The 26,387-nt window shown below is 44.3% G+C and overlaps 1 protein-coding gene and 1 pseudogene across 1 annotated transcript in view; both read left to right on the forward strand.

Moving 5' to 3' along the window:
* Positions 1-26,387, forward strand: part of NWD1 (NACHT and WD repeat domain containing 1) — an 83,671-nt gene that overhangs the window by 23,681 nt on the left and 33,603 nt on the right. The window contains exons 6-12 of the mRNA XM_053585567.1: positions 1,973-2,176; positions 3,195-3,354; positions 5,223-5,340; positions 6,332-6,490; positions 15,966-16,163; positions 19,519-19,641; positions 26,104-26,312. Of these exons, the coding sequence (XP_053441542.1) occupies positions 1,973-2,176; positions 3,195-3,354; positions 5,223-5,340; positions 6,332-6,490; positions 15,966-16,163; positions 19,519-19,641; positions 26,104-26,312 (1,171 nt within the window). The remainder of the gene's footprint in view (positions 1-1,972; positions 2,177-3,194; positions 3,355-5,222; positions 5,341-6,331; positions 6,491-15,965; positions 16,164-19,518; positions 19,642-26,103; positions 26,313-26,387) is intronic.
* On the forward strand, positions 15,318-15,636 carry LOC128582058 (ATP synthase subunit g, mitochondrial-like; annotated as a pseudogene).

A 26,387-nucleotide genomic window follows, 5' to 3' on the forward strand; every position in this document is an offset into this window, starting at 1 on the left:
GGTTCCTTTCACTGTTCTTCATTTTTCTTCTTCTTGGCACTTGGTATTACTCAATATTTTCGAGTTTCTTTCCCGTCTGGCTCCTTGTACTAGAAGAAAAGCTTCAGGGAGTCTGCAATGGACTGAATGTCGTGTCCCCCTAAAATTCCTAGATTGAAATCCTTACCCCCAAGGTGATGATATTGGGAAGTGGGAACTTTGGGGACAATTTGATCACAAATTGGTGGCGCTCCCATGAATGAGGTTATTGCATATATGGATATAAAAAAAAATTTTTTTTGAGACAGTCTCACTCTGTTGCCCTGGGTAGAGTGCCATGGTATTGTGCCTCACAAGTATTTGGGACTATAGGTGCCCACCATAATGCCTGGCTAGTTTTTTTTCTACTTTTAGTAGAGACAGGGTCTTGCTCTTACTGAAGCTGGTTTTGAACTCCTACACTCAAGCAATCCACTGGCCTTGGCCTCCCAGAGTGCTAAGATTACAGGTGTGAGCCACCACACTTTGCCTTTATTGCTCTTATAAAAGGATTCCTAGAGAATCCTTTGCTCCTTCCATCACATGAGGACACGGCCAGAAGGCACCATCTAGGAACCGTGAAGCTGCCCTCACCAGACCTCAAACTGCTAGCATCTTGATGTTGCACTTCCAGCCTCCAGAACTGTGAGAAGTAAATGTTCGGTAGTCAAGTCAGTATGTGGTATTTTTATTATAGCATCCTAAATGGGCTAAAATAGGTGGCTAATTCTCTGTCCCCCGGGGGCAACACTGTGCCTCCTACAGAGAGGGCACTCCACCAATAGTCCTTGAGCAAGTGTGCTGGTGCTTTGTCAATGAGTCCGGCCCTGTGTGTTGCAAACAGGAAGCAGCCTTCCTTCCCTGCTCTGAAATGAACTCCATTTGATTACTCTCTAATGAAATTTTCCACAAATCCTGTAGTTTTTCCAGTATCATACTCCCAGATATTAGGAAGTCCACTCTAGTTCCAGTATTGAAACTTCAATTACTCATTCTGTTTTTTGTATTTTTTTTTCCCCTTTGAGACAAGTCCCGCTCTGTTGCCCAGGCTAGAGTGCCATGGCTTTAGCCTAGCTCACAGCAATCTCTAACTTCTGGGTCCAAAAGATCTTCCTGCCTTAGCCTTCCAAGTAGCAGGGACTATAGGCACCCTCCACAATGCCCCCATTTTTCTGTTTTTAGTAGAGACAGGGTCTCTCTCTTGTTCATGCTAGTCTCAAACTCTTGAGTTAAAGTGATCTGCTGGCCTCTACCTCCCAGAGTGCTCATCCTGTTTAATGGCACTCCCTGGGCCAGGCACGGTGGCTTGTACCTGTAATGTCAGCAATTTGGGAGTCCAGCACAGAAGGAGTACTTAAACCCAAAAGTTAAAGACCAACATAAGCAACACAGTGAGACCCTGTTCCTATAAAAGATAAAAAAAAATTAGGTGGGTGTGGTGACACATGTCTATAATCCCAGCTACTCAGGAGGCTGCAGCAGAAGCATCATTGAGCCCAGGAGTTAAAGGTTACAGTGAGCTATGATTGTGCCACTGCACTTTAGCCTAGACAACAAAGAAAAACCCTATCTCAAAAATGTATATATACATATACATTTATACTTCCTGGTGGGTCAGGGTGGGGTGGGGTGGGTACAGTGGTTTTTGCATTATGCTCCTTGAATTCTCTCATCCTTCCCTCCCTATGCTGACTGTCTCAGACTCCTCTGAGTTTGGGGAGTGGATCCTTCATGTTTTTGTAGCTGTGAGTACAGAGGAAAAGATCAGAAAGGTCTTTGGTGGCTATGGCAACAATAGGGTCTTGGTCCACGCTGGGCACTGTCTAAGCTCTGATCCTTAGGGTGACGTGCTGGGCTACCTGCAGGTGGCTGTGTCCCTCCCCCTCTTGGCTTCTGCATCCTCCAAACACAGAAGGCACAAGACGTGTTACAAAGCCCATTCCTCCCCTTGCAGGCACGGTCTCTCAGAGGCAGAGCTGAAGGATGTCTTGTCCTTGGATGACGAGGTCCTACAGGCTGTGTACCAGGATTGGACCCCACCCAGTAAGGAGCTGCTGAGATTCCCACCCCTGCTGTGGGTGCGGCTTCGGCGGGATCTGGGCTACTGCTTGGCCCAGCGGCCTGTGGAAGGCTTCACACTCTTGGCCATTGCCCACAGGTGGGTCCCAGTGGTAGGGTGGCAGTGACACTGTCTTGGTGGGACCCGGAGAATGAGGACTCACTGACCAAGCATCTCTCTGTGCCAGATCATTCCTCAGTCCCATTCCAAAGACTCAAGTCCAGTTTGTTTGGGATCCTAGGGTATCCACACCAGAGCTTCTAACACAATGAACTTGGTTTTTAAATTAAAGGGAAATTCACATAACATGCAATTCACCATGCTGACCAATTCATTGTCTTTCATTATACTCAATGTTGTGCAACCACCACCTCTATCTAGTTCTAAAAGATTTTCTTCATGGCCAAAGGAGACTCCATCCGCATTAGCAAGTCACACCCCACTTTCCCCTCCTCTCCCCTCCCTTCCCTTCCCCTCTTCTCTCCACTCTCCCAGGCAGCCACCATTCTGCTTCCTGTTTCTGTGGATTTGCCTGTTCTGGACATTTCACATCAGTGGAATTCCACACTATGAGGCTTTTGGTGTCTGGCCTCTCTCACTGTGCATCACATTTTCAAGGTTCATCCCGTTGTACCTGGTGTCAGTGCTTCGCTCCTTATTCTGGCTGCATAGCATTCCACTGTATGGGTGGACCACGTTTTGTTTATTGATTCATCCTTTGATGGACCTTGGTTTGTTTCCACTTTTGGCTATTGGGAATAGTGCTGCTATGAATATTTGTGTACACGTTTTTGTTTGAAAAATCTGTTTTTAAAAATTCTTTGAGATATTTACCCAGAAGTGGAACTGCTGGGTCATATGATAACCTATTTAATGTTTGACTTATGGATATATCCAAAGATTCATTTTTAAAGTAAAATTTTATAAGGAAAAGGAAAAGATGGTCCAATTGAGAAGTAAATATTAAGTAGTAAATGGTACAGGTGTTTGACAGATACAATTAGCAACCCGAAGGTGTGTTAGGATAGACTGCCATTTGGCAACTGCCTCAGGGAAGACCTGAACTCTGAACTCAATGGGTCCCACAGGTCCATCAGCCTATGTCCCTTCTCTGCAGACAGCTGGCCGAGGTGATCCGAGAACGCTACCTGTCTGGGCCTGAGCGAGCCAAGAGGCACAGAGTCTTGGCTGACTTTTTCTCAGGTGCCTGGAGCCAAGGCACCAAGAAACTCATCACCCTGCCACATGTGGGGAAGCCCCTGAACTTAGACCGCAAGGTGAGGTGCTCAGGATCCCTGATTTCTACCTGTAGCCTCCACCCTGCTGAGCTGGCAAGGCCACGGCTACCTGGTGGGGCTTACCCCTTTCCTTCCTTCTTTTTTCACTCAAAATGCCCTACTGGATGGGTGCAGTGGCTCATGCCTGTAATCCCAGCACTTTGGGAGGCTGAGGCAGGAGGATTGCTTGAGACCAGAAGTTCAAGACCAGCCTGAGCAATATAGCAAGACCCCATCTCTACAAAATAATAATAATAATAATAATAATAATGTTATAAACATTAGCTAGGCATGGTGGTGCACCCCTGTAGGCCCAGCTACTGAGGAGTCTGAGGCAGGAAAATCTCTTGAGCCCAGGAGTTTGAGGTTGCAGTGAACTGTGATTGTACCACCATATCTGGGTGACAGAGTGAGATCCTAAAAAACTTTTAATTTCAAAATAATTTTAGATTCACCAAAGAGTTGCAAAATAGAGTGCAGAGAGTTTCCACGGATCCTTTCCCTAAATATTAAAATCTTATATACCCATAGTACAATGATCACAACTATGAAATTATACTTTTAATTTTTTGGTTATAGCTGTCAGTTTTTTTTTTTTTTTGGCTGGCATATGGGGCCAGGGGCCCTACTCTGTTGAGCCACAGGTGCCACCCTTTTTTTTTTTTTTTTTTTGAGGCAGTGTCTCACTATGTTGACCTCAGTAGAGTGCTATGGCATCACAGATCATAGCAACCTCAAACTCTTGGGCTTAAGCAATTCTCTTGCCTCAGCCTCCCAAGTAGCTGGGACTACAGGCTCCTGCCACAGCCCGGCTATTTTTTTGTTGTAGTTGTCATTGTTGTTTAGCCGACCTGGGCCAGGTTCAAACCCACCAGCTCAGGGTATGTGGCTGGTGCCATAACCACTGTGCTATGGGCACCAGTGTTGGGGGGTTTTTTGAGACAGAGTCTCACTTGGTTGCCCAGGCTAGAGTCCCGTGGTGTCAGCCTAGCCCATAGCAACCTCAAACTCCTGGGTTCAAGCGATCCTCCTGCCTCAGTCTTCCAAGTAGCTGGGACTACAGGCATGTGCCACCATTCCCGGATAGTTTTTCTGTTTGTTTCTTTTCTTTTTTTTTAGTAGAGATGGGGTCTCGCTTTTGCTCAGGCTGGTCTCAAACTCCTGAGCTCAAATGATCCTCCTGCTTCAGCCTCCCAGAGTGCTAGGATTATTGGCATGAGCCACCATGCCCAGCCTCAATTTTGCTTTTTCTTTGTCTCTCCTCTGGATTGGGGAGGCCAGACCAGGCATGATTCTTTTCTGATGCTGAACTTTCTTCTCTTCAATGACCCATAGACCTTCTCCTGTGTGTCCAGAGCCCCTGCGGGCTCAGCCTCATTTTTCTGCCCAGGATACAGTCTGTCCCTTTCTGGTCTCCCAGCCTTGGGACCTCTTGCTCCAGTTCATCCTCCCAAGGAATACTATGACAATTCAACCTGATCCTGCCTCTCCTCTAACCCTTCCATAGCTCCCCAGTGCCTCCTGTCTTGAGCTGGACCTCCAGTTTGATATTCACCTTTGTGACCTGCCACTTGCAACCTTCCTAATCTTGTTCCCATTGTAATCCTATATAATGGGCCTATATAATTGAGGCCCATTTTCAGGAAACCTTTCCTATTCCTCCAAGAAGAGACATGTCCCCCCCCACCCCCCGCTTTGAGTTCCCCTTCTCCAAGTCTCCTCCCCCAACCTGACCATGGGGTAGGAGGGGGGTATATTGCCATGAGTCTCCGTCCCTTCCAACACTGTTGGGGCCCTGGCCAGTGTTTGTGGAGGGAATGAGTGAGCTTGTGGCCAAGCAAGCTCCAGCCTCCCTTCCCCTCTGCCAGGTGGCCCCTCAGCCCCTGTGGTTCTCAGACACAGTCGCAAACATGCGGAAGCTGAAGGAGTTGCCCTATCACCTGCTCCACTCAGGCCGCCTGGAGGAGCTGAAACAGGATGTGCTGGGTAAGGGGTGCCCGTGTCTTGGAGGGAGTCAGCACTATGCTCCTGCTTTCTGTGGCCTGGGAAGGCAAAGGGAAAATGGGCAAATCCTTGGTTCCTCTGAAGGCAGAAGTTCTCACTAGGGGCCATTCTGCACCAAGGGTCACGTAGCAGTGTCCGCGGCAAGTTTTGCTTGTCACAACTGGGGGAAAGTACTGCTTAAATCTAATGAGTGGAGGGCAGGGACTCAACATTCCACAGCGCACAGGGCACCCCCACCTCAGAGAATGATCTGGTCCTAGATATTGATAGTGCAGAGGGTAAGAAATCCACCTTATCATGAGAGACTCTATCTGCCTATCCATGTATCTTTCCATCCATACATCCATTTATCCTATCCATTCATTTTCCTATCTGTCCATTCACCTGTCTGTTCATTTATCCATCCATCTATCCATCCATCCTTTCATCTATTCAAGTACCTATCTGTCTATCCATCCATATATACACATCTTTCTGTCCATCCATTCATCTGTCCATCCACCTATCCATCCAATTATTTATCTATTTATCCATCTATCCATCCATTCATCCATCTGCCCAATTCATCCATCTATCCACCCACCCATTCATCTTTCTATCTGTCCATTTATCCACCCACCCATCCATTCATTCATTCATTCACAATTTATCCATCCCTGTGATTCTTAACCAAGGGAGACTCTGTACTCTGAGGGCATAGTTGGGAATGTCTGCAGACATGTTTGATTATCACCTTGTGGACAGAGGTGCTACTGTCATCTTGTGGGTGGAGGCCAGCCTTGCTGCTCTACACTCTACAATGCACAGTTGTGCCTGACCCACACACACACCACAGAGAATCATCCAGCCCCAAATGTCAGTACTGCAGAGCTTTAGAGGCCCCAGCTGAATTGGAGAGGTGATTCTCTGCCTCCCAGGATGAACTAGAGGGAGGTGTGTACTTCCTACATCCTTCCCCCCTTTTCCTCTGCAGGCAACATGAGCTGGATTTCTTGCCGGGGTGTCTCTGGAGGCATGGAGGACCTGCTGGATGACTTTGATCTGTGTGCCCCTTACTTGGACTCTCCTGAGGTCAGCCTGGTCCGTGAAGCCCTCCAGCTCTGCTGTCCCGCTGTGGAGCTCCGAGGCATGGGTGAGTCTACATAGCCTGCCCAAGAGGGGAAACTACTCTGTACTTATTTCTAGAAACCCACTCTCCTCATGAGCTGTGAGCTGTGTTTTCATTAATCCTCACATCTTTCCTGTCAAAACCTATAGGTTTTCTGCTAGCGCTGCTTCTAGAATTTTGAATTGAACTTGGGAGAACTTTGGAAAAACTTATCAAAGCAGTGCCTGTTTCCTCACCCTGGGCTGGCACTTTTCTCTAGAAAGGGCCAGACTGGAAATATTTCAAGCAAAATTGAAGAAATTAATATGTAGGTACTCATGTAACAAGAGAGAAAATAAAGTTCCAGCATATTTTTATTGATGCAATTCAATATATAATAATAATTGAGGGCAGCGCCTGTGGCTCAAAGGAGTAGGGCACTGGTCCCATATACCAGAGGTGGTGGGTTCAAACCCGGCCCCGGCCAGAAACTGCAAAAAAAAAAAAAAAAAAAAAAAAAATTGAGCATAATTCAGGGTTCAAACTTGATTTTTCCTGTCATTTGGCCCATTGCAAACACATGCCTACAGGAACTATTCTTAACTGTTTACTGGCCCTTGACCTAGAGCTTAAAGAATCTCTTTAAGTCTTCAGATGGTCTGCTCAGAATAGTGTTTTCTTTGATTGTTCTTGTTTTTCTCTTAATTATACAGAAAAACATATCTTCACCATTTTTTTTTCTTTTGAGACAGTCTTACTATGTAACCTTGGTAGATTGCCATGGTGTCACAGCTCACAGCAACCTCTAACTCTTGGGCTTACGCAATTCTCTTGCCTCAGCATCTCAAGTAGCTGGAACTACAGGCGCCCGCCACGACGCCTAGTTATTTTTTTGTTGCAGTTGTCATTGTTGTTTAGCTGGCCCAGGCCAGGTTCAAACCCACCAGGCTTGGCACCATAACCACTGTGCTACGGGCACTGAGCCAATGTCTTCACCATTTTTGTGTGTACAGGACAGTGGTATTAAATACATTCATAATGTTATGCAACTATTACCACCATCCATTTCCACAACTTTCTCATCTTCCCAAACTAAAACTCCATCCCCATGATCTACTTTCTGTCTCTACGAATTGGGTTACTTTAGACATTTCATATAAATGGAATCACAGTAGCTGTCCTTTTCTGTCTGACTTATTTTACTTGGCATGATGACTCAAGGTTCACCTATATTGTAGCATTTGTCAGAATTTGCTTCCTCTTTAAGGCCGAATAATAGTCTATTGTGTGTATGTGACACATTTTGTTCACACTTAGTTTTTTCCACCTTTTGGCTACTGTGCATCCTGCTGCTATGAACATGGATGTACAACTATCTCTTTGAAACCCGGTTTGCAATTCTTTGGGGTATATATCCTGCAGTGCACTTGATGGACCATATGGTAAATTCATGTTTAATTTTTTTGAGGAACTGCTATATCATTTTCCACATCAGTTGCACCATTTTACAATTAAAGTATGGGAGGGGGAAAAATAATTTTTCTCTATCCTTTTATGTTCAGTAACTGAGGCCTGTTTTTTGTGACGGTCTCACTTTGTCACCTTCTATAGAGTGCTGTGGCATTGTAGCTCACAGCAACCTCAAACTCTTAGGCTCAAGTGATTCTCTTGTCTCAGCCTCCCAAGTAGCTGAAACTACAGATTCCCGCCACAACCAATGCCCAGCTATTTTTAGAGACGGGAGTCTCACTCTGGTTCAGGCTGGTCTCTAACTTGTGAGCTCAGGCAATCTGGTCTCCCAGAGTGCTGGGATTACAGGTGTGAACTACCGCACCTGGCCCTGGGGCCTGTTAATTAAAGTAATGTAAGATAGATTAACAGGCAAAATACACACACACATTTTAATTTTATGTGCATGGAAGATTCAGAGAAAAGAAGTGAAAACCCAAAGAGGTGGTTAGAGCTGGGGGCTCATATGCCATTTTAACAAAGACCAATAAATTGTGAAGTGAGTTCACAAAGGAAGGGGTGTATTAAGGATGCTTAGTGCCTTCCTATGGATGTGAATAGCATGCCAAAAAGGGTGAGCAGTGGCCTGTGATTTCTGAGCAGAGCTTCTGATCCTGGATCTGCAAAGCATCCTTGAACTCTGCCTCTTTTCATCCTCAAAGGCATGGCCAGCAACTTAGGACCAGCACTGTTGTTTGTCCCCTAAACCCCTGCTAAAGAGTCCTCCTGGGTCTGCCTGCCTGGGGTTCATACTTACCTCCTGGGTAATTCTCTACTTAGCAGCCAGAAGAATGTTTTCTGTTTATTTTTGTTTTTCAAAGACAAGGTCTCAATCTGTTGCCTGGGCTTGAGTCATCATAGCTCACTGCAACCTCAAACTCCTGGGCTCAAACAATCCTCCTGCCTAGCCTCCCATGTAGCTGGGACTACAGACGTGCACCACCATACCTGGCTATTTTTTCTTTCTTTCTTTTTTTTTTTTTTTTGTAGGGAGAGGGTCTTGCTGTGTTGCTTAGGCTGCTCTTGAACCCCTGGCCTTTGAGGTAAAGACTCTTCCACTACTGCAGCATAGATGGCCACGTATGACTCATTTTCTGGGATATGTTTTTCTCAATCCTCATTGCCCCCAGACAGTGTTGGAAACGTTCAAGCTGTGTGCGCAAACGTGGGATCTGTCACTTACGGGCATCATGATCTTGCCAATCCCTTACTATCCCTTCCTCTGCCTCACCGTCCTCAATTTTTCCATCTGAAAAATGGGGATTCTGAGCCATTGTCTGATCTAGGAATGTTGGGAAGAATATGTGTGTCAATTCATGTAGAGCCTGTCCCATGGTGTCACTGAGGGTTTCTTTACTGTCACATGACAGCATCAGTATTGTTGATATGAAAAGCCTTGAGTGAACCTCCATTTTTGTAATCTGCAAAATGTGAGATTGAACTAAAGTGTGTCTAGGATGTCATCCAATTGGAAGACGCTGGTGCCTGCAATCAGTGATGCCTTTCTCGTGCATTCATGCAACCCCTGCTGAATACCTGCTGTTGCCCAGCCATGGTGTCGGCTCCCACAGAGGCCTAAGGACACTTAAGGTTTGCCCCAGCTCTTGAGGGGAAGATTAGGAGAAGGAGAGAGAGAACAGCACACTGAACAGTTGGGGGATTTTAAGGAAACTGGAAGGAATAATAATATGAGAGGTGTTTGCCAGGAGTTGTAAACCTTGACAGAATGACTTCCCAGGAAAATGGCCTTGGGCAAAACCGCTCAGTTTAAGAGAAGATTTTTTTTTTTTTTTGTAGAAACAGAGTCTCACTTTATGGCCCTTGGTAGAGTGCCGTGGCCTCACACGGCTCACAGCAACCTCCAACTCCTGGGCTTAAGCGATTCTCCTGCCTCAGCCTCCGGAGCAGCTGGGACTACAGGCACTCGCCACAATGCCCGGCTATTTTTTGGTTGCAGTTTGGCCGGGGCCGGGTTTGAACCCGCCACCCTCGGTATATGGGGCCGGCGCCTTACCGACTGAGACACAGGCGCCTCCCCTTAAGAGAAGATTTTAAAGCCCAAATCTCAGCATGTTCTTTGTAAAACCTGTTGTTTGACAACCTGAGGCTCCCCAAGCACAAGGAGGTATAGAAACAAACACCAGAGGGCGCTGTGAGGCAGCCGTGCACCCTCAGTACTGTCCAGCAAATTCAGTGAACTCAGGAAAGGGGGCTTCCCGACATTGTAGGAACCAACAACGCAGTCAGTATTCCTGATTGCCCCCTTTCCCTCTAATATAACTTGGCACAGTGCCTTTTCTGATCCTGTGTACTACTTTAAAAAGACTTAAAAATTATTTTTCACAAATAGGGTTTTTTATTTGTCAATATTAAAAGCCTGAATTTTAGACAGATTCTTGGACTGGTGGCTCATATCCACCAGCTCATTCAACTTTAGCACTTGTCTCATCCCCAGTAGTTTTTTCAGAACTACGACCTTCACCATGAAGCTCCATGAGTTTTCCCAATTCAAACTTGGGTTTCTTCAGCATTTTTACTTTTCTAATGAAGACATCATGGAGCGGATAAATAGATTGGCGTGCCTTTTCTGTGTCTTTTCCAATGCTGTCTGGAATCAATTTTTTGACAACTTCCTTCAAGTCATTCATCTGCACCTCTCTGGTCATGATTTCCATCACTTACTTCCAGATTTGGCGAACCTGTTGGTGCTGGGCATAAGACAGTCTGTCATTTTTTAACCATAGAACATACTTTGTCACGAGTGAGATCAAGGCCATGGAAGTTAGTCAGGCAGTTCTTGCCCTGAACATCTTCAGGAATCAGCTTAAATTTTGTAAATGCAACTTCATCATTCTGCAGATCAGCAAGATTCACTTCAAATACACAACCTTTGAGGCTATCAGATGCAATTTTAGTTCCTTGAGTCCTGGTGACTAGTGTTTTCCCAATATTTATTATATTGAACCATAGCAGGTGCCTTCACATCATACCAATCTTTCTTAGAAAATGGATCAACCACTTTCTTCTTGGTTCCCTTTTTGCCACCTTTCATAAGGCACTTGTTCTTGCTGACAGCCATGGTGGTGCTCAGTGAGCCAAAAGGTTAAAAATTACTTTTAAGAATGGGGTCTTACTATGTTGCCCAGACTAGAGTGCAATGGCACCATCATAGCCCACTGCAGCCCTGAATTGCTGGACTCAGCCTCCCAAGTCGGTGGGACTACAGGTGCTCTACTATGCCCAGCTTAATATGTTTTTGAATAGTTTTAGATTCATAGCAAAATAGAGTGGAATGTACAGAGATTTCCTGTGATGGTGTTTTTTATTGAAAATGTTGGTATTTGAGGGTGGCACAGGTGGCTCAAAGGAGTAGGGCGCTAGCCCCATATACCGGAGGTGGCAGGTTCAAACCCGGCCCTGGCCAAAAAAGAAAAACTGCAAAAAAAAGAAAGAAAGAAAATGTTGGTATTTGATTTGGCATGGATATGGGGAATATGAATTTTTGATTTTCAAAAAATATTATGTTAAAAGAGTATTTACTTTGATGGTTGAGTTTTTGGCAACACCTTTGGTATGTGTGGCAAATGGAACATTTGACCCTGGGTGAAGTTCTTCCACATTTTACCCACCCGCAAGGCAAGGCCCCAGGCTCCATAGTTAGGAAGTGCCAACACAAGGGTCAGAATGAGCAATGTACCTTTGGGGTCTCTGATCTTCATTATTCAGTCTTGAAATCAAACATTTTGGCTCCGAGTCCCTCTTCTTACTGGCTGTGTATAACTTGTGCGAGTTGCTTAACCACCCATTGAACCCACGGACACAGAGGACTGACTATATTTACTTCCTCATGCCTCCAAATTGTGTTTATTACCTCATATGGCAAAAGATGTGATTAAATTAAAGATAAGGGTGTGATGGTAGGTACCTATAGTTCCAGCTACTCACGGAGCTGAGGCAGAAGGATTGCTTAAACCCAGGAGTTGGAGGTTGCTGTGAGCTATGATGATGCCACTGCACGTCAGCCTGGGTGACAGAGCGAGACTCTGTCTCAAAATAAATAAATATAAATATAAATAAATTTTAGTGGATTTCTTCCTGGCCTGGTTGGAGATCCTCCCCACCTGCTCCCAGGTGGAATAAAGCCATTTTAATTGCACAAACCAGGCCTCCATTTTCCTTTCATCTTGAGCCTCGGAATAATCTTTCATCTTTGGTTCTGTAACCTTTCAACAACATGTAGGGGCGACTGGGATCTGGTCCCTGTGGGTGCCGTCACCCAGTGCTACTGGAACATGGGCACCCAGAAGCACACCTGGGCCAAATCATCCAGATAGTGAAGGTAGAGGAGATTGCCGCCAGCAAAGTGCTGGTAGCCAGCAGTTAAACAGTTCCAAGACTTCAAGATCAAGTTCCCGCTGCCCCATCAGGTCCTGCACTATCAGCACAAGCCACGTTTCACCTTCCTGCCCCACATCTTCTAGGTGCAGGGCCCTCTCACCCAGATAACATCACCTGTTCAGAACCCGAGGAGTAGTTTTGGAGATGTCTTCCAGGTCCTCATTCCAACGGATTAACTGACCCACCTGGACCAAAGAACTGACTCAACTGGTCTTGTCACCTACACTCAAGAACCTTGTCCTGCATTCCAAAGGATTGGCTGACACACCCAGGCAATGGCCTGTACCAAGGGACTGATGCTTCCACCCCAAACCCAGCCAATTAGCAGACCCTATCTACTTAATCCTCTGCCTACCAAACTGTCGTGAAAAACCCTGTCTTGGCTGGGAGTGGTGGCTCATGCCTGTAATTCTAGCACTCTGGGAGGCCGAGGCAGGTGGATCATCTGAGCTCAGGAGTTGGAGAACAGCCTGAGCAAGTGTGAGACCCTGTCTCTACTGAAACTGGAAAAACTAGCCAAGCACTGTGGTGGGCAGCTGTAGTCCCAGCTATTCAGGAGGCTGAGGCAAGAGGATCACCCAAACCCAGGAGTTTGAGTTTGCTGTGTGGGCTAAGATGCCATGGCACTCTACCCAAGGTGGCAGAGTGAGACTCTGTCTCAAAAAAAAAAAAAAAAGAAAGTAAAGAAAACTCTGTCTCCCGAATTCTCAGGGAGGCAGATTTGAGAAAATCCTTTTGTCTCCCTGCTTAGTGCTATGTGGAATAAACTCTCTGCTATAAACCTTAAAAAATAAATAAATAAATTTTAAAAAGAAATTAAAGATCTTGAGATTGGGGGTCATACTTTATTGGCCCCTAAATGCAATCATGAATGTGTTTATAAGGAGGCAGAAGGAAATTTGAAACAGAAAAGGAGAAAATAGGGCCAGGGTGGGGGTGGGGGAAAGGTTGGGTTAAAAAAAAATAGAAAAGGAGAAAATACAAGGACACACAGATGAGAAGGCCACATGAAGTCAGAGCCAGAGACTAGAGTGATGTGGCCACAAGCCAAGGAAATCCTTGAGACCCCAGAAACTGAAAGAGGCAGGGAAGAATCCTTCCCTGGGGCCCCCAAAGGGAATCTAGCCCTGTTAACACCTTGATCTCAGACTCCTGCCCTCCAGAACTGTGAGAGAATCAAGTCCTGCTGTTTTAAGTCATCCAGGTTTTGTTACAATAGCCACTGACAACTAATAGATGGCCCCAAATTTACAATGGCTCGATTTACTCCCTTTTGAATTTACAGTGGTGTGAAAGAGATACTGATTTAGAAGAAACTATATTTCAAGTATTCTGTTTTTCACTTTCAGCATGGTAGTCCATACTAGTTACTACAGTATAAGCTAGGCTTAGTGATAGATGATTTTGCCCAGTTACAGGCTACTGCAGATGTTCTGAGCATATTTAAGGTAAGTTAGGCTGTGGTGATGTTTGGTGGGTTACGTGTATGAAATGCATTTTTAACTTATGATATTTTTAACTTGCAGTGGATTTATAGGCCACACAGCCCCATTGTGAGTTGAGAAGCATCTGTATATTTTGTTAAGTGCGAATTGCTAGGAAATTAATCACTATGTATCTAACAGATACTCACTGGGTGTCTGTGATGTGTTAGGCACTAGACATGGACAAGGCAGACATCATCCCTTTTCTTGGGAAGCTGAAGATCCGGGGCAGTGGAGAGGCAGTGGGTCTGATGGCCAGCAAATAAACACACAGACCAGGTGTGTGGCTCCGCCTATAATCCCAGCACTTTGGGAGGCGAAGGCTGGAGGATCACTTGAAACTAGGAGTTCAGCCTGGGAATAGTGAGACCCTCTCTCTACAAAAAATTTAAAAATTGGGCACGGCAGTGAGTGCCTGTAGTCCCAGCTACTTTGGAGGCTAAGACAGGAGGAGTGCTTGAGCCCAGGAATTTGAGGCTTCAGCGAGCTGTGATGGTGCCGCTGCACCCCAGCCTGGACAACAGGACCCTGGCTGGGTCAAATGTGCAATTGCAACTGTGATGCAACTTGAGCTGGGGCTAGGGTGGGGATTGGAGGGTTGGACTGGAGAATGGTTTTTGTGGAAGTGAACTTTGGGCTAAACTGAGGATGAGGAGATAGTTGTGTAACACAGGTAGCCAATATAAGAGGCCACGTGCTCTCATTTCTGCTTGTCAGCATAACTTCCACAGCGTTCCTGACTCTTTAACGACCTTCAGCTCTCTGCAAAAAATGCTTTGAAGGGGTGGCGCCTGTGGCTCACTGAGTAGGGCGCCGGCATATATCGAGGATGGTGGGTTCAAACCCGGCCCTGGCCAAACTGCAACAACAACAACAAAAAATAGCCAGGCATTGTGGTGGGCACCTGTAGTCGCAGCTACTTGGGAGGCCAAAGCAAGAGAATCGCCTAAGCCCAGGAGTTGGAGGTTGCTGTGAGCTGTGTGATGCCACGGCACTCTACCAAGGGCAATAAAGTAAGACTCTGTCTCTAAAAAAGAGAAAGCTTTGAAGACAAAACAGGATAGAACACAGGGCCTGAGTCACTTTACTCCTTGAAAGATGAATAAACTGATCTTGACCTTTCTTTGCATGTAAATTAGTATCTGACGGGGTTAATGATTATGCTTCTGTTGTCTATAACCAGATGTGTTCTTGCACACAAACCTCAATGTGATTCTGCTTTAATGTAACTTCTGAGCAAGTTTGATGTGATTTTGGATGCACTAAGCCTCCACTACCTGTCTTTAAGCAGTGGGCTGAAAGTGTGTAGGAACAGTCTGATAGAACCTATAGGTCTCAGTATGTGGATCTCAGTATGACCTTTGAGTAAAACTAACTTGAATTCTTTAAAAGCTTGATTTCCCCCCGTAATCAACAGCATGAGAAAGTGGGGGCAACATTCAACTGGCTGTTTGGGGTGACAGACTTTCCATCCTAGCACCATGGCTCAATTTGTCTGTAACCTGGCAGAGAGGACCCTGGTACTGATGAACACTGCTGTGACTTATTTGAAGCCTCAGTTGGCCACATCTGGGTACTACACCAAGGCTGAGCTGGTTCTTCCAAACCCTGCTGGGATCCCTAGAGCTTTTCAGAGCCTGGAAAAAAAAAAAAATAGTCAATAGTTCTCAGACTGGTATCTTCAAACAGCTCCCAGTTAAGGAAGCTGTGCTGAATAGTTTGGTGGCCACTGAGGTGTGGATGTGGTTTTATATCTGTGAGATCACAGGCAAGTGTGGCCTCATTGGCTATAGTGTTTGAAGACAAAGCTTTAACATCTCATTTTATTTGACTTACTATTTGAGTGGACCATGTGTGATCAGACTGTTAGCTGAATAAAATAAGATGTGTCAAGAAAAAAAGAGAAAGGGGAAAGATGGGTAGTGTTCGAGGCCAAGGGAACAGTGTGTGCAAATGTCCTGAGGCTAGAAACCGTCAGGTGCTTGAAGTAGAGGTGAGGGTATCGGAATAGCAGACAGGGAGGCAGGAAAGGATGGCAGGGACCAGTAGCCCAGATGTTGAGTCTTTTCTTCTGTCCTGGGGCTGTAGACTCAACCCAGACAATTTATCCCATGTCCCCTTTGTTGCAGAGCGGAGCCTCCTATACACAGAACTCCTGGCCAGACTCTACTTTTTTGCCACTTCGCATCCAACACTGGTGGGACAGCTGTGCCAACAGGCCCAAAGCTGGTTTCGGGTGTGCCCACACCCTGTGCTGGTGCCCCTTGGAGGGTTCCTTCAGCCCCCAGGAGGACCTCTGCGGGCAACCCTGACTGGCTGTCACAAAGGTGAGTCTCCCCAGCATAGTAGAATTCCCACCAGGCCCCTGCTTGCCTGGAGGTAAGGGTTGGCAGGTGTTTTGGGGCTGCTCTCTGGGGCTCCCCTCTGCCAGTGGGAGGGCCCCAAGGGTGCCATCAAGGCCTGCCCCTGCTGTTTCATACTGAATCAGCTCTCTCTGTGCCCCAGGGATTGTAGATTACTGGTGTAAATACTGCTAATGAACCTGAAACTAGAGAGAGGATGCCTCCAAGTTTCCCATCTCCAAGAGCTTACTGCCTATCTTACAGATAGTTTCTGTAATTTAAAGGCTCATATTAGTAATCCTGGAAGTTATCAATTGATACCCATCTGGCCCCTGAAAGGCTGATAGAACTGTAGACTGCCCCTGGAGCTCCAGAATGTCAGGGAGGGAAGAGGACTTAGTTTTTGCCATCCATCCAACCATTTGTCATCCATTTTTTTCTTTCACTCATCCCACCTGTTTATCGATCCATTCATCTATCCACTCACCCATCCACCCTTCCATCCATCCATTCATTCACCACTCACCCACCCATCCATCCATCCACTCACCCACCAACCTTCCAACCATCCATTCCTCCACCCACCCTTCCATTTATTCACTCACCTATCCATCCATCCATTTATCCTTCAACCCTTCCTTCCATCCCTCCCTTCCTTCTTTCTTCCATTTCTTCTTCTCTCCCTTCTTTCTTCCATTTATCTATCCACCCATTTGTTATCCGTGCTTCTATTCATCTTTCTACCCATATATGATTTCCTCTACCCACTTATCCTTCCATTTTCATCACCTGGCCACTCACCCCTCCACTGAGCCATGCACTCAGCCATTCATCAATTACCTGAGATTTACCCACCCACCTGCCTACGCGTTCACCCACCCACTTATTCAGCCAACCACCTGTATCTTCAGTTAGCCACTCATCCATTTCCATTCATCAATCGCTTTGTCTGCCCACCCACAATCTCTCACGTTAATTGTGAGACAAGCAAATACAATTAGCTTGAGGTTCAAAATTCAGAGTTATTACCATGCAGGCACTCCCTGGGCACATTATTTCTAAGGTAGAAATTCTGAAAGATGGTAAGTATAATGCGTGGAGAACTTGATACATGGGCAGCCCCTGGAATGCTGCGTTGAGAAGGATTCTGAGACTGAAGCTGGTATAATGGGAAAGAGTGAGTATTTGTTAGGATACAGGTTCAGATATTGTAACAAAGGCTGATTAGAAGTGGCTTAAATAAAGTAGGAGTTTATTTCTCTTTCATGTGACAATTCAAATGAAAAGAAAGGTAAAATGGAGTCCCTAGGATATCTGGGACCCAGTTCCTTCAATCTGGTTGCTCTGACATTTTCAGTATGGAGTTGTTCTCATTGGCCCAAAATGGCTACTCCAGCTCTTAACATCACAATGGCATTCTAGCCAGTGAGAAGTGGGAAGGAGAAGTGGATAGTAGACCCCTTCCTTTTGAAGGCGTGATCTAGAAGTTGAGCTTAAAATTTCTGCTTTTGTTTCATTGGCTATAACTTGGATATCTTCAACTCTAAGGGAGCCTCAGAATGGTCTTTGTGTGGATAACCATGTACTCAGCTAAAACCTTTGGGCTTTGGGGTTTTACTACTAAATGATTAATGATAGAATGGCTATGGGGGTACAAATCAAATCTAGTATTGTGGTTGATTAGTGATGCCTACCATGGCACAGGCATAGGAAATCACAGTTTGGAGCCATGATTTTGTCATCTCTGGGGCAGGGAAATGTTTTGTGCTTCAGACTCACTAGAACCCACTGTATATCTGCTAGTCATGTTGAAACTGATAAAGTTGCTGCCTGTGCTGGGCTTCAGTTTGTCCATTTTTAAAAAGGAAAAGTTAAGCTAATATTTTTAAGGTCACATGGTGAGTGTGTGAGAAAAAAGAAAGAAAGAAAAAGAAAGAAAGGAAGGGAGGGAGAGAGGCCGTGAAAAAGAAAAGCAAGGAAAGAAAAGAAATTCCATCTTCTCACTCTCTGTCCCAGTGAGGTAGAAACAAAATCTTGGATTTGCAGAGCTGGGCCGGATCTGATTTAATACTCCCAGCACCATTTAGCATATGGGGATGAGGCACAAAGAAAGAAAAGGACCTTCTTACTCAAAGACATGTAGAAAGTTGGTTTCTTCCTCTCCTCTCCTCTCCTCTCCTCTCCCCTTCCCTCCTCTCCCCTCCCCTCCCCTCCCCTCCCCTCCTCTCCCCTCCCCTCCTCTCCTCTCCTCTCCTCTCCTCTCCTCTATGTTGCCCTTGCTAGAGTGATGTGGCATCACAGCTCACAGCAACCTCTTACTCTTGGGATTAAGCAATTCTCTTGCTTCAGCCTCCCAGGTAGCTGGGACTACAGGCGCCCACCACAGCACCCAGCTATTTTTTTTATTGTAGTTGTCATTGTTGTATAGCTGGCCCGGGCCGGGTTCAAACCCACTAGCCTCGGTATATGTGACTGCACCGTAACCACTGTGCTACAGGCGCCAAACCAGAAAGTCTGATTTCTTAATATCTGGACTGATGTTTTCTCTAATATAATGTGACCCTCTCCAGTGATGTTTAAACCAAAATCTAAACAGCAGAGAGCTTTGGGCTATGTTTGCCCAAACTATTGGCAAATACTTTTTCTTTAGGACCTTTATTTTTTCACACAGGTCAAATTCAAGAAGTCAAAAGCAAGGGCCTCATTCTGGGCCAATATATAATAATTCCTTTTTTTTTTTAGAGACAGAGAGATAGGGTCTTGCTATGTTGCCCAGGCCTGGACTCAAACAATCCTCCTATCTTGGGGTCCCAAAGTGTTGGGGTTTCAGACATGAGCCACTGCATCTGGCCTATAAGTCTATTTTTAGACTTATCCAACTAGGGCAGGGTTTCTCAACCTTGGAACTGTGGACATAGGGGATGGATCATTCTTGTGTGCGGTACCCTGTGCCTTGTTGGGTATTGAGCAGCATTTCTGGTCTCCACTGGATGCCCATGGCAGTCTCATCCCCAAAATGTCTCCAGACCCCAATATGTATCCTCTGGGGGACAGAATCACCCCTTGGTGAAAGCCACTAGACTAGACAGATAATTATGACCAACCTGGGGCTCAGTCCATTTTCTTACCTACAAGAAATAAAAACATCACGGGCAGCCCAGAGTTTGACTCTTGGTGTTTGACTACTCTGGTTATGAAATCCTAGCTTTGTGGCTTTGGGCAAGTGACTGAACCGATCCTTGCCTCAGTTTCCTTATCTGTAAATTGGAGGCTTATTAGAGAAGCCTGTAGCTGGGCACTTAGAGCTGAGGTCATTGCTGTTATCTCCATGTGGCTGTAGGCATCACTGCCATGGCATGGGGTGTGGAGAAGATGTTGCTGGTGATTGGCACCCAGGATGGCATTGTGGCTGTGTGGGACATGGAAGAGCAGCAGGTGATCCACCTTCTAACTGGACACACAGGTAAGGCTTGGGAAGTGGGGTTTATGGTCAACTTATTGTTAGTGTTCCACAGGGAACAGTCAGTCCCCAAAGCCCCTTTCTCATAGATTCACTTCTCTGTGTTAAAACCCTGGTTTTGTTTCTGCATCAATGAACTAGAGCCACATTAAAAACCCATTCCCACAGATACAAAAGGTTTATTTTATTTTATTTTATTTTTCAAGACAGCACCTCAAGCTGTCGCCCTGGGTAGAGTGCCGTTGCATCATAGCTCACAGCAACCTCCAACTCCTGGGCTTAAGTGATTCTCTTGCCTCAGCCTCCCAAGTAGCTGGGACTACAGGCACACACCACAACACCTGGCTATTTTCTGGTTGTAGTTGTCGTTGTTGTTTGGCAGGCCCAGGCTGGATTCGAACCCGCTAGCTCTGGTGTATATGGCTGGCACCTTAGCTGTTTGAGCTATAGGCACCGAGCTAGATACAAAGGGTTTAAACAAGGTGTTTCTTTAGCTAATCTTCTGTGGATTGGCAATTCAGGCTGGGCTCAGCTAGAAAGATCTTCTGCTCATGTATCTATAAGTCTTCATTGCTTCTACATGCTGGAAGGGATGAAGCAGCTCTGGGACTTGTTTTGTAAGACACTAATCCAAGTCTTAAGGGTCTGTCTTATGACTTAATTACCACGCGAAGTCCCCACCTTCTAATATAATCACATTAGAGATTAGATTTCAACCTATAAACTCTGGGGGGACACATGCATTCAGACCACAGCAATCATGTACTAGATTAGATTAAATAATTTAAAACTTTTTCATATTTAGGCTATTCCTAAATACCTGCTACAATGAATAATGCTGGGAGTAATCTCTTTTTACTGTAATCAGCACATTTTCTCTCCATTGAATGTTTCCAGTGAGCAGGAATCCTGAGTTGAAGGGCATGAACATTTCTGTGGTTTTGAGAAGTGTCAATCTTGTTGCTTTCTGAACAGTCTAAGTAGGTTGAAACATCCTCTAATCCCAAAGTTCCTAGCATTAGACGTTTTCATTTTGTGACTTTTTTCTTGGGTGGGTGATATTTCTTGATCAAATATATATATCAGACTCCCTTCATTTTATTATCATCAGAGTCACTATTTTCCCAAAGGTCTGTTCAATGTTTAAATTTTCTTTTGTGTGAACCATCTGTTCATACCAGGCCCCATTTTCCAATGGTGATCTTGATTTATTTTTTAAGTCAATAAACTCTTATTATTTGTAATTGGAAACACTCAGTAATTAAGTTATTATTAAAAAACTCCAAACATCGTGTGTGTGTGTATATATATATATACATATAAGACAATTTCTCCACAGACTAGGGCAGGGGGATGGTTTCAAGATGATTACAAATAATAAGAGTTATTATATTCACATATACATACACACACACACACACACATATATATATTATGGAAAGCAAAAGTTTCCTATCGCATAGTGGCCATCTAGAGCTGGTTCATACCAGCTGACTGTGGAATTTTCAGGAATCTCATGAGGGGGTGTCAAACATGGCCATTATTAAACATTAAATCATAAAAGGTAACAGATTATTGGGCAGCGCCTGTGGCTCAATCGGTAAGGCGCCAGCCCCATATACCAAGGGTGGCGGGTTCAAACCCAGCCCCGGCCAAACTGCAACCAAAAAATAGCCGGGTGTTGTGGCGGGCGCCTGTAGTCCCAGCTGCTTGGGAGGTTGAGGCAAGAGAATTGCTTAAGCCCAGGAGTTGGAGGTTGCTGTGAGCTGTGTGAGGCCATGGCACTCTACCGAGGGCCATAAAGTGAGACTCTGTCTCAAAAAAAAAAAAAGTAACAGATTATTAAGAAGTTAATAAATTAATGATGGTAATAAATAAATACTCATAAACTCCTCACTTCTAATTGTTTTACTACCCTCTGCTATTATTGGCTATGCTCTTCACTGTTGTACCCGTGGGGAGGAAAGAGGGTGCTTCTGAACATCTCGTCTCACTACTCGAGAGCAGCAGGCCCCAACCTTTTTGGCACCAGGTACCAGTTTCATGGAAGACAATTTTTCCACAGACCAGGGCAGGGGGATGGTTTCAAGATGATTCAAATACATCACAACTCCACTTCAGATCTTCAGGCATTAGATTCGCACAGGAAGCACACAGCCTAGATCCTTCACACGCGTAGTGCACAGTAAGGTTCACGATCTGACAGGAGGTGGGGCTCAGACAGCAACATGAGTGGTGGCAGCGGCTGTAAACACAGAGGAAACTTGGCTCGTTGCTCACACACCACTCACGTACTTTTGCACAGCCCTGTTCCTAACAGGCCATGGACCAGTACCAGGCCACGTCCCAGGGGTTGGGGACCACAGCTCTAGAGTACCTCTATCCACATTCAATGATATCATCTTAATGGCTTGAAATTAACCATAGTGAGAATATTTATACCATGGAAATTAGCAAATCACTGCTTTCCACCCCTTCCCTTAAAGAACCGGTTGTTAAATATTTATCCCCATATCATTGTTCTAACTTCCCTCAGAGGGTATTTAGTTTATATTCCTTCAGATTACATAAATATATGTATATAAAATATGTATTTATATAAGCTTTTGCGACTGGGTTTTTTTTTTCAGTTAACATCAAGTATTTTACCTCTTTCCATATGTATATAGACAGTAGGTCCTCACTCAACATTGATAGTTTCTTGGAAACTGTGACTTAAAGTAAAACAATGTACAGCTTAAATAACGTCAGATAATGTCACTTCATTCAACAATGTTTAGTTATAACACTGATGAGGAAAAATTTTGTTTTGTTATACATTATTTCACTTCAAGTCACAATTTCCAAGAACCTACTAATGACTTTAAATAAAAACTTATATATATGTATATATAAAAAGGTCATCTTAACAATGATATTGCCTTCTATTTATAAGGACATTTAGATGCCACTAGCACATTTTTCCTAGTCTTATCCAGACATTGCTCCAAATAGGATCATGAATTTTTATTTTTATTTTTTTATTTTTATTTTTTTTGTAGAGACAGAGTCTCACTTTATGGCCCTTGGTAGAGTGTCGTGGCCTCACACAGCTCACAGCAACCTCCAACTCCTGGGCTTAAGCTATTCTCTTGCCTCAGCCTCCCGAGTAGCTGGGACTACAGAGGCCCACCACAACGCCCGGCTAGAATTTTTATTTTTTGTAAAGAAACAGAGCATGCTGTTTTACAAACTAAGTGGCAATTTGCTTTTGTTACTTAACAACATATTGTGGTATTTGAGAGATTGGGCTCAAATCCTGGCTTATTACATATGAATTATATAATAGCTTCAGACAAGTTACTCTATTTGACTATGCCTCCATTCCTGTATCTATTGAATGGAAAAATAATAGTACCTCATAGCCTATAATCCCATCACTCTGGGAAGCTGAGGGGGCAGCATTTCTTGAGGCCAGGAGTTTGAGACCAGACTGGACAGCATAGCAAAAATCTTTAAAAAAAATTTTTTTAATTGGCTGGGTGGGGTGGCACAAGTGGTACACACTTACAGACCCAGTTAATTGGGAGGCTGAGGCAGGAGGATCACTTGAACCCAGAAGTTTGAGGTTACAGTCAGCTATGATTATGCCATTGCACTTAAGCCTGAGTGACAGAGCAAGATCTTATCTCTAAAAATAAATAAATAAATCATACCTCATAGAGTTAAGAGGATTAAAGGAATTTAATGCTTATAAACCACTCGGAAATATGCTTGGCCTATAGGAAATGTTTAACAAGCATTGGCTGTTATCATCGTTATGATTGGGGTCAATGTATATACCATCTTGTTATTATTTTATTTTATTTTAAGACAGAGTCTCACTATGTCACTCTGGGCAGAGTGCCATGGTGTCATAGCTCACAGCAACCTGAAACTCTTGGGCTTAAGCAATTCTCTTGCCTCAGCCTCCTAAGTAGCTGGGACTACAGGCGCCCGCCACAACGTCTATTTTTTGGTTGCAGTTGTCATTGTTGTTTAGCAGGCCCGGCCCAGGCTCAGACCTGCCAGCCTTGGTGTATGTGCCTGGCACCCTACTCACTGAGCTACGGGCACTGAGCCCATCTTGTTATTTTTAAGGCCTGCAAAATATTCTTTTATGGATGCAGCATATTATTTAACCAACTCCATTTTCATAGACAGTTTGGTTATTTGCAATTTTTTTGGTGTTTATTTATTTATTTATTTTGTGACAGTATCACTTTATCGCCCTCGGCAGGGTGCTGTAGTGTCATAGCTGGGACTACAGGCGCCGAGCTACAATGCCTGGCTGTTTTTTTAGAGATGAGGTCTTGCTGTGGTGCAGACTGGTCTTGAACCTCTGAGCTCAGGCAACCCACCTGCCTCAGCCTCCCAGAGTGCTAGGATTAGAGGCGTGAGCCATTGTGGCTGGCCTATTATTTTCTTTTTAGAGATGGGTCTTGCTATGTCGCCAAGACTGGTCTCAAACTCCTGGTCTCAGGTGATCCTCCCACCTCAGTCTTTGGAGCAGGTGGGAGTACAGGTACTAGCCACCACATCTGGCTAACTTTTTATCAATACAAACAATGCTATAATTAAAACCCTTCTGACTCGGCAGCACCTGTAGCTAAGTAGGTAGGGCATCAGCCACATATACTGAGGCTGGTGGGTTCAAACCCAGCCTGGGCCAGCTAAAATTAACAATGACAACTACAACAAAAGAATAGCCAGGCCTTGTGGCAAGTGCCTGTAGTCCCAGCTATGTGGGAGGCTAAGGCAAGAGAATCACTTAAGCCCAAGAGTTTGAGGTTGCTGTGAGCTATGACGCTACAGCACTCTACTGTGAGGGTGAAATAGTGAGACTCTGTCTCAAAAAAAAACAACCCTTCTACATCTTTACACACTTTGTTGTTATTTGTGTAAGACAAATTCCTACAAGTGGGATTTCTGAGTCGAAGTGTATGTATAATTTTCCTTTTTCATAGGTTTTTTATTTTGGAGTAATTATAGACACAGAAGAAATTTCCAAAATAGTACAGAGAGGCCCTGTAGATCTTTTATTCACCTTCCCACAATGACAACATTTATTTTATTTTATTTATTTATTTATTTATTTTTATTTTTTTATTGTTGGTTCATTGAGGGTACAATAAGCCAGGTTACACTGATTGCATTTGTTAGGTAAAGTCTCTCTTGCAATCGTGTCTTGCCCCCAAAAGGTGTGGCACACCCAAGGCCCGACTCCCCTCCCTTCTTCCCTCTCTCTGCTCTTCCTTTCCCCACAACATCTTGTGTAACCATAGTCTTGAACATTATTCAAAATGAGGAGACTGTACATTTTAACTTAATAAATATTACCAAATTACTCATCAAAAAGTTTTATCAATTTCTACTGCCATCAGCAAGGTAACAAAATAATTGATTTCTGTGTCTTTGCTAGCATTAAAGTGATTAATCTTTAAAATTTTTTGCCAATATGATGGACAACAATAGTGAAAGATTGGTGAAACACTGGTGTTTCATTTTGATTTTGTGATTATCATGAAGTTATGCATCATTTTCATACACTTACTGTCCACTTGTACTATTTCTATAAACTTCCCATTTACAGTCTTTGTCAAATTAGTAAGTTGGTTATTTGTTTTTGGTTTTTTTTTTTTTTTTGAGACAGAGTCTCACTATGTCACCCTCTAGAGTGCTATAGTGTCATGGTTCACAGCAACCTCTAACTCTTGGGTTTAAGCGATTCTCTTGCCTCAGCCTCCAAAGTAGCTGGGACTACAGGCACCCACCACAATGCCCGGCTATTTTTTTTGTTGTTGTTGTAATTGTTTGGCAGACCCAGGCTGGTTTGAACCTGCCAGCCCCAGTGTATGTGGCCAGTGCCCTAGCCACTGAGCTACAGGCACCAAGCTGGTTATTTGTATTTTTTGTTTGTAAGAACTTTTTGTTTATTAAGGATCGTCTCTATTTGTCTGGCATATGTTGCAAATATTTTCTCCCAATCTGTCATGTGCCTTTCAACCTATATTTTATCATCCTGAAGTTTTACATTTTTATGAAATCCATTTGGTCAATGTTTACCTTTTACGTCTACCAAATTTTGTGTTTTTCTTAGGAAATAAAAATTATAAGAGAACCTCTATAATTTTTCCAGAATTTTATCCTTTTAAAACATTTATTGATTTTTAGATATTTCCTGGATGCTAAATCTTTATAAAATTCAGTTATCTTTGTTTATTACAAATTCAACATCTGGGGCAACTGATTAAATTCCAACTAATTGTTGCGCTCTTAATTTTATTTTGCCATATTCCATCATTTTCTACTAAGATATGTTCAAATCCATTCACCTTTTCTTTGGTAAACCAGGGTGTTTCTAAGCCTACAGGCATTTTGGTAGTTGCAAGGTCAAAATGTTCCCAGTAAATAAACTAACCCCCACCTGCCCCCTGCCTGCTGCAGGAGAGGTGAGATGTGTGAAAGTGTTTGCCAGCGGGACCCTCGCCATCTCTGCTTCGAGGGACCACACGCTGCGTTTGTGGAATTTACTTTCTGGCCAAGAGAAATTCACCATTTGGGATGGAGGCCCCCAAATTCCCACTGAACCTCAGATCTGGAGCCTTCGTGTGGATGAAGCAAACAAGGTTGTATATTCAACATCCGGCTCAAAGGTAACAAATGGCTGCCCTGTTTGTAAAGGAAAACTGAGAGCAAGGCATTCAAAACAGAAATAAGTTGTTTCTATA

The sequence above is a fragment of the Nycticebus coucang genome, chromosome 3 (genome assembly GCF_027406575.1).
Source record: "Nycticebus coucang isolate mNycCou1 chromosome 3, mNycCou1.pri, whole genome shotgun sequence".
Classification (NCBI taxonomy): Eukaryota; Metazoa; Chordata; class Mammalia; order Primates; family Lorisidae; genus Nycticebus; species Nycticebus coucang.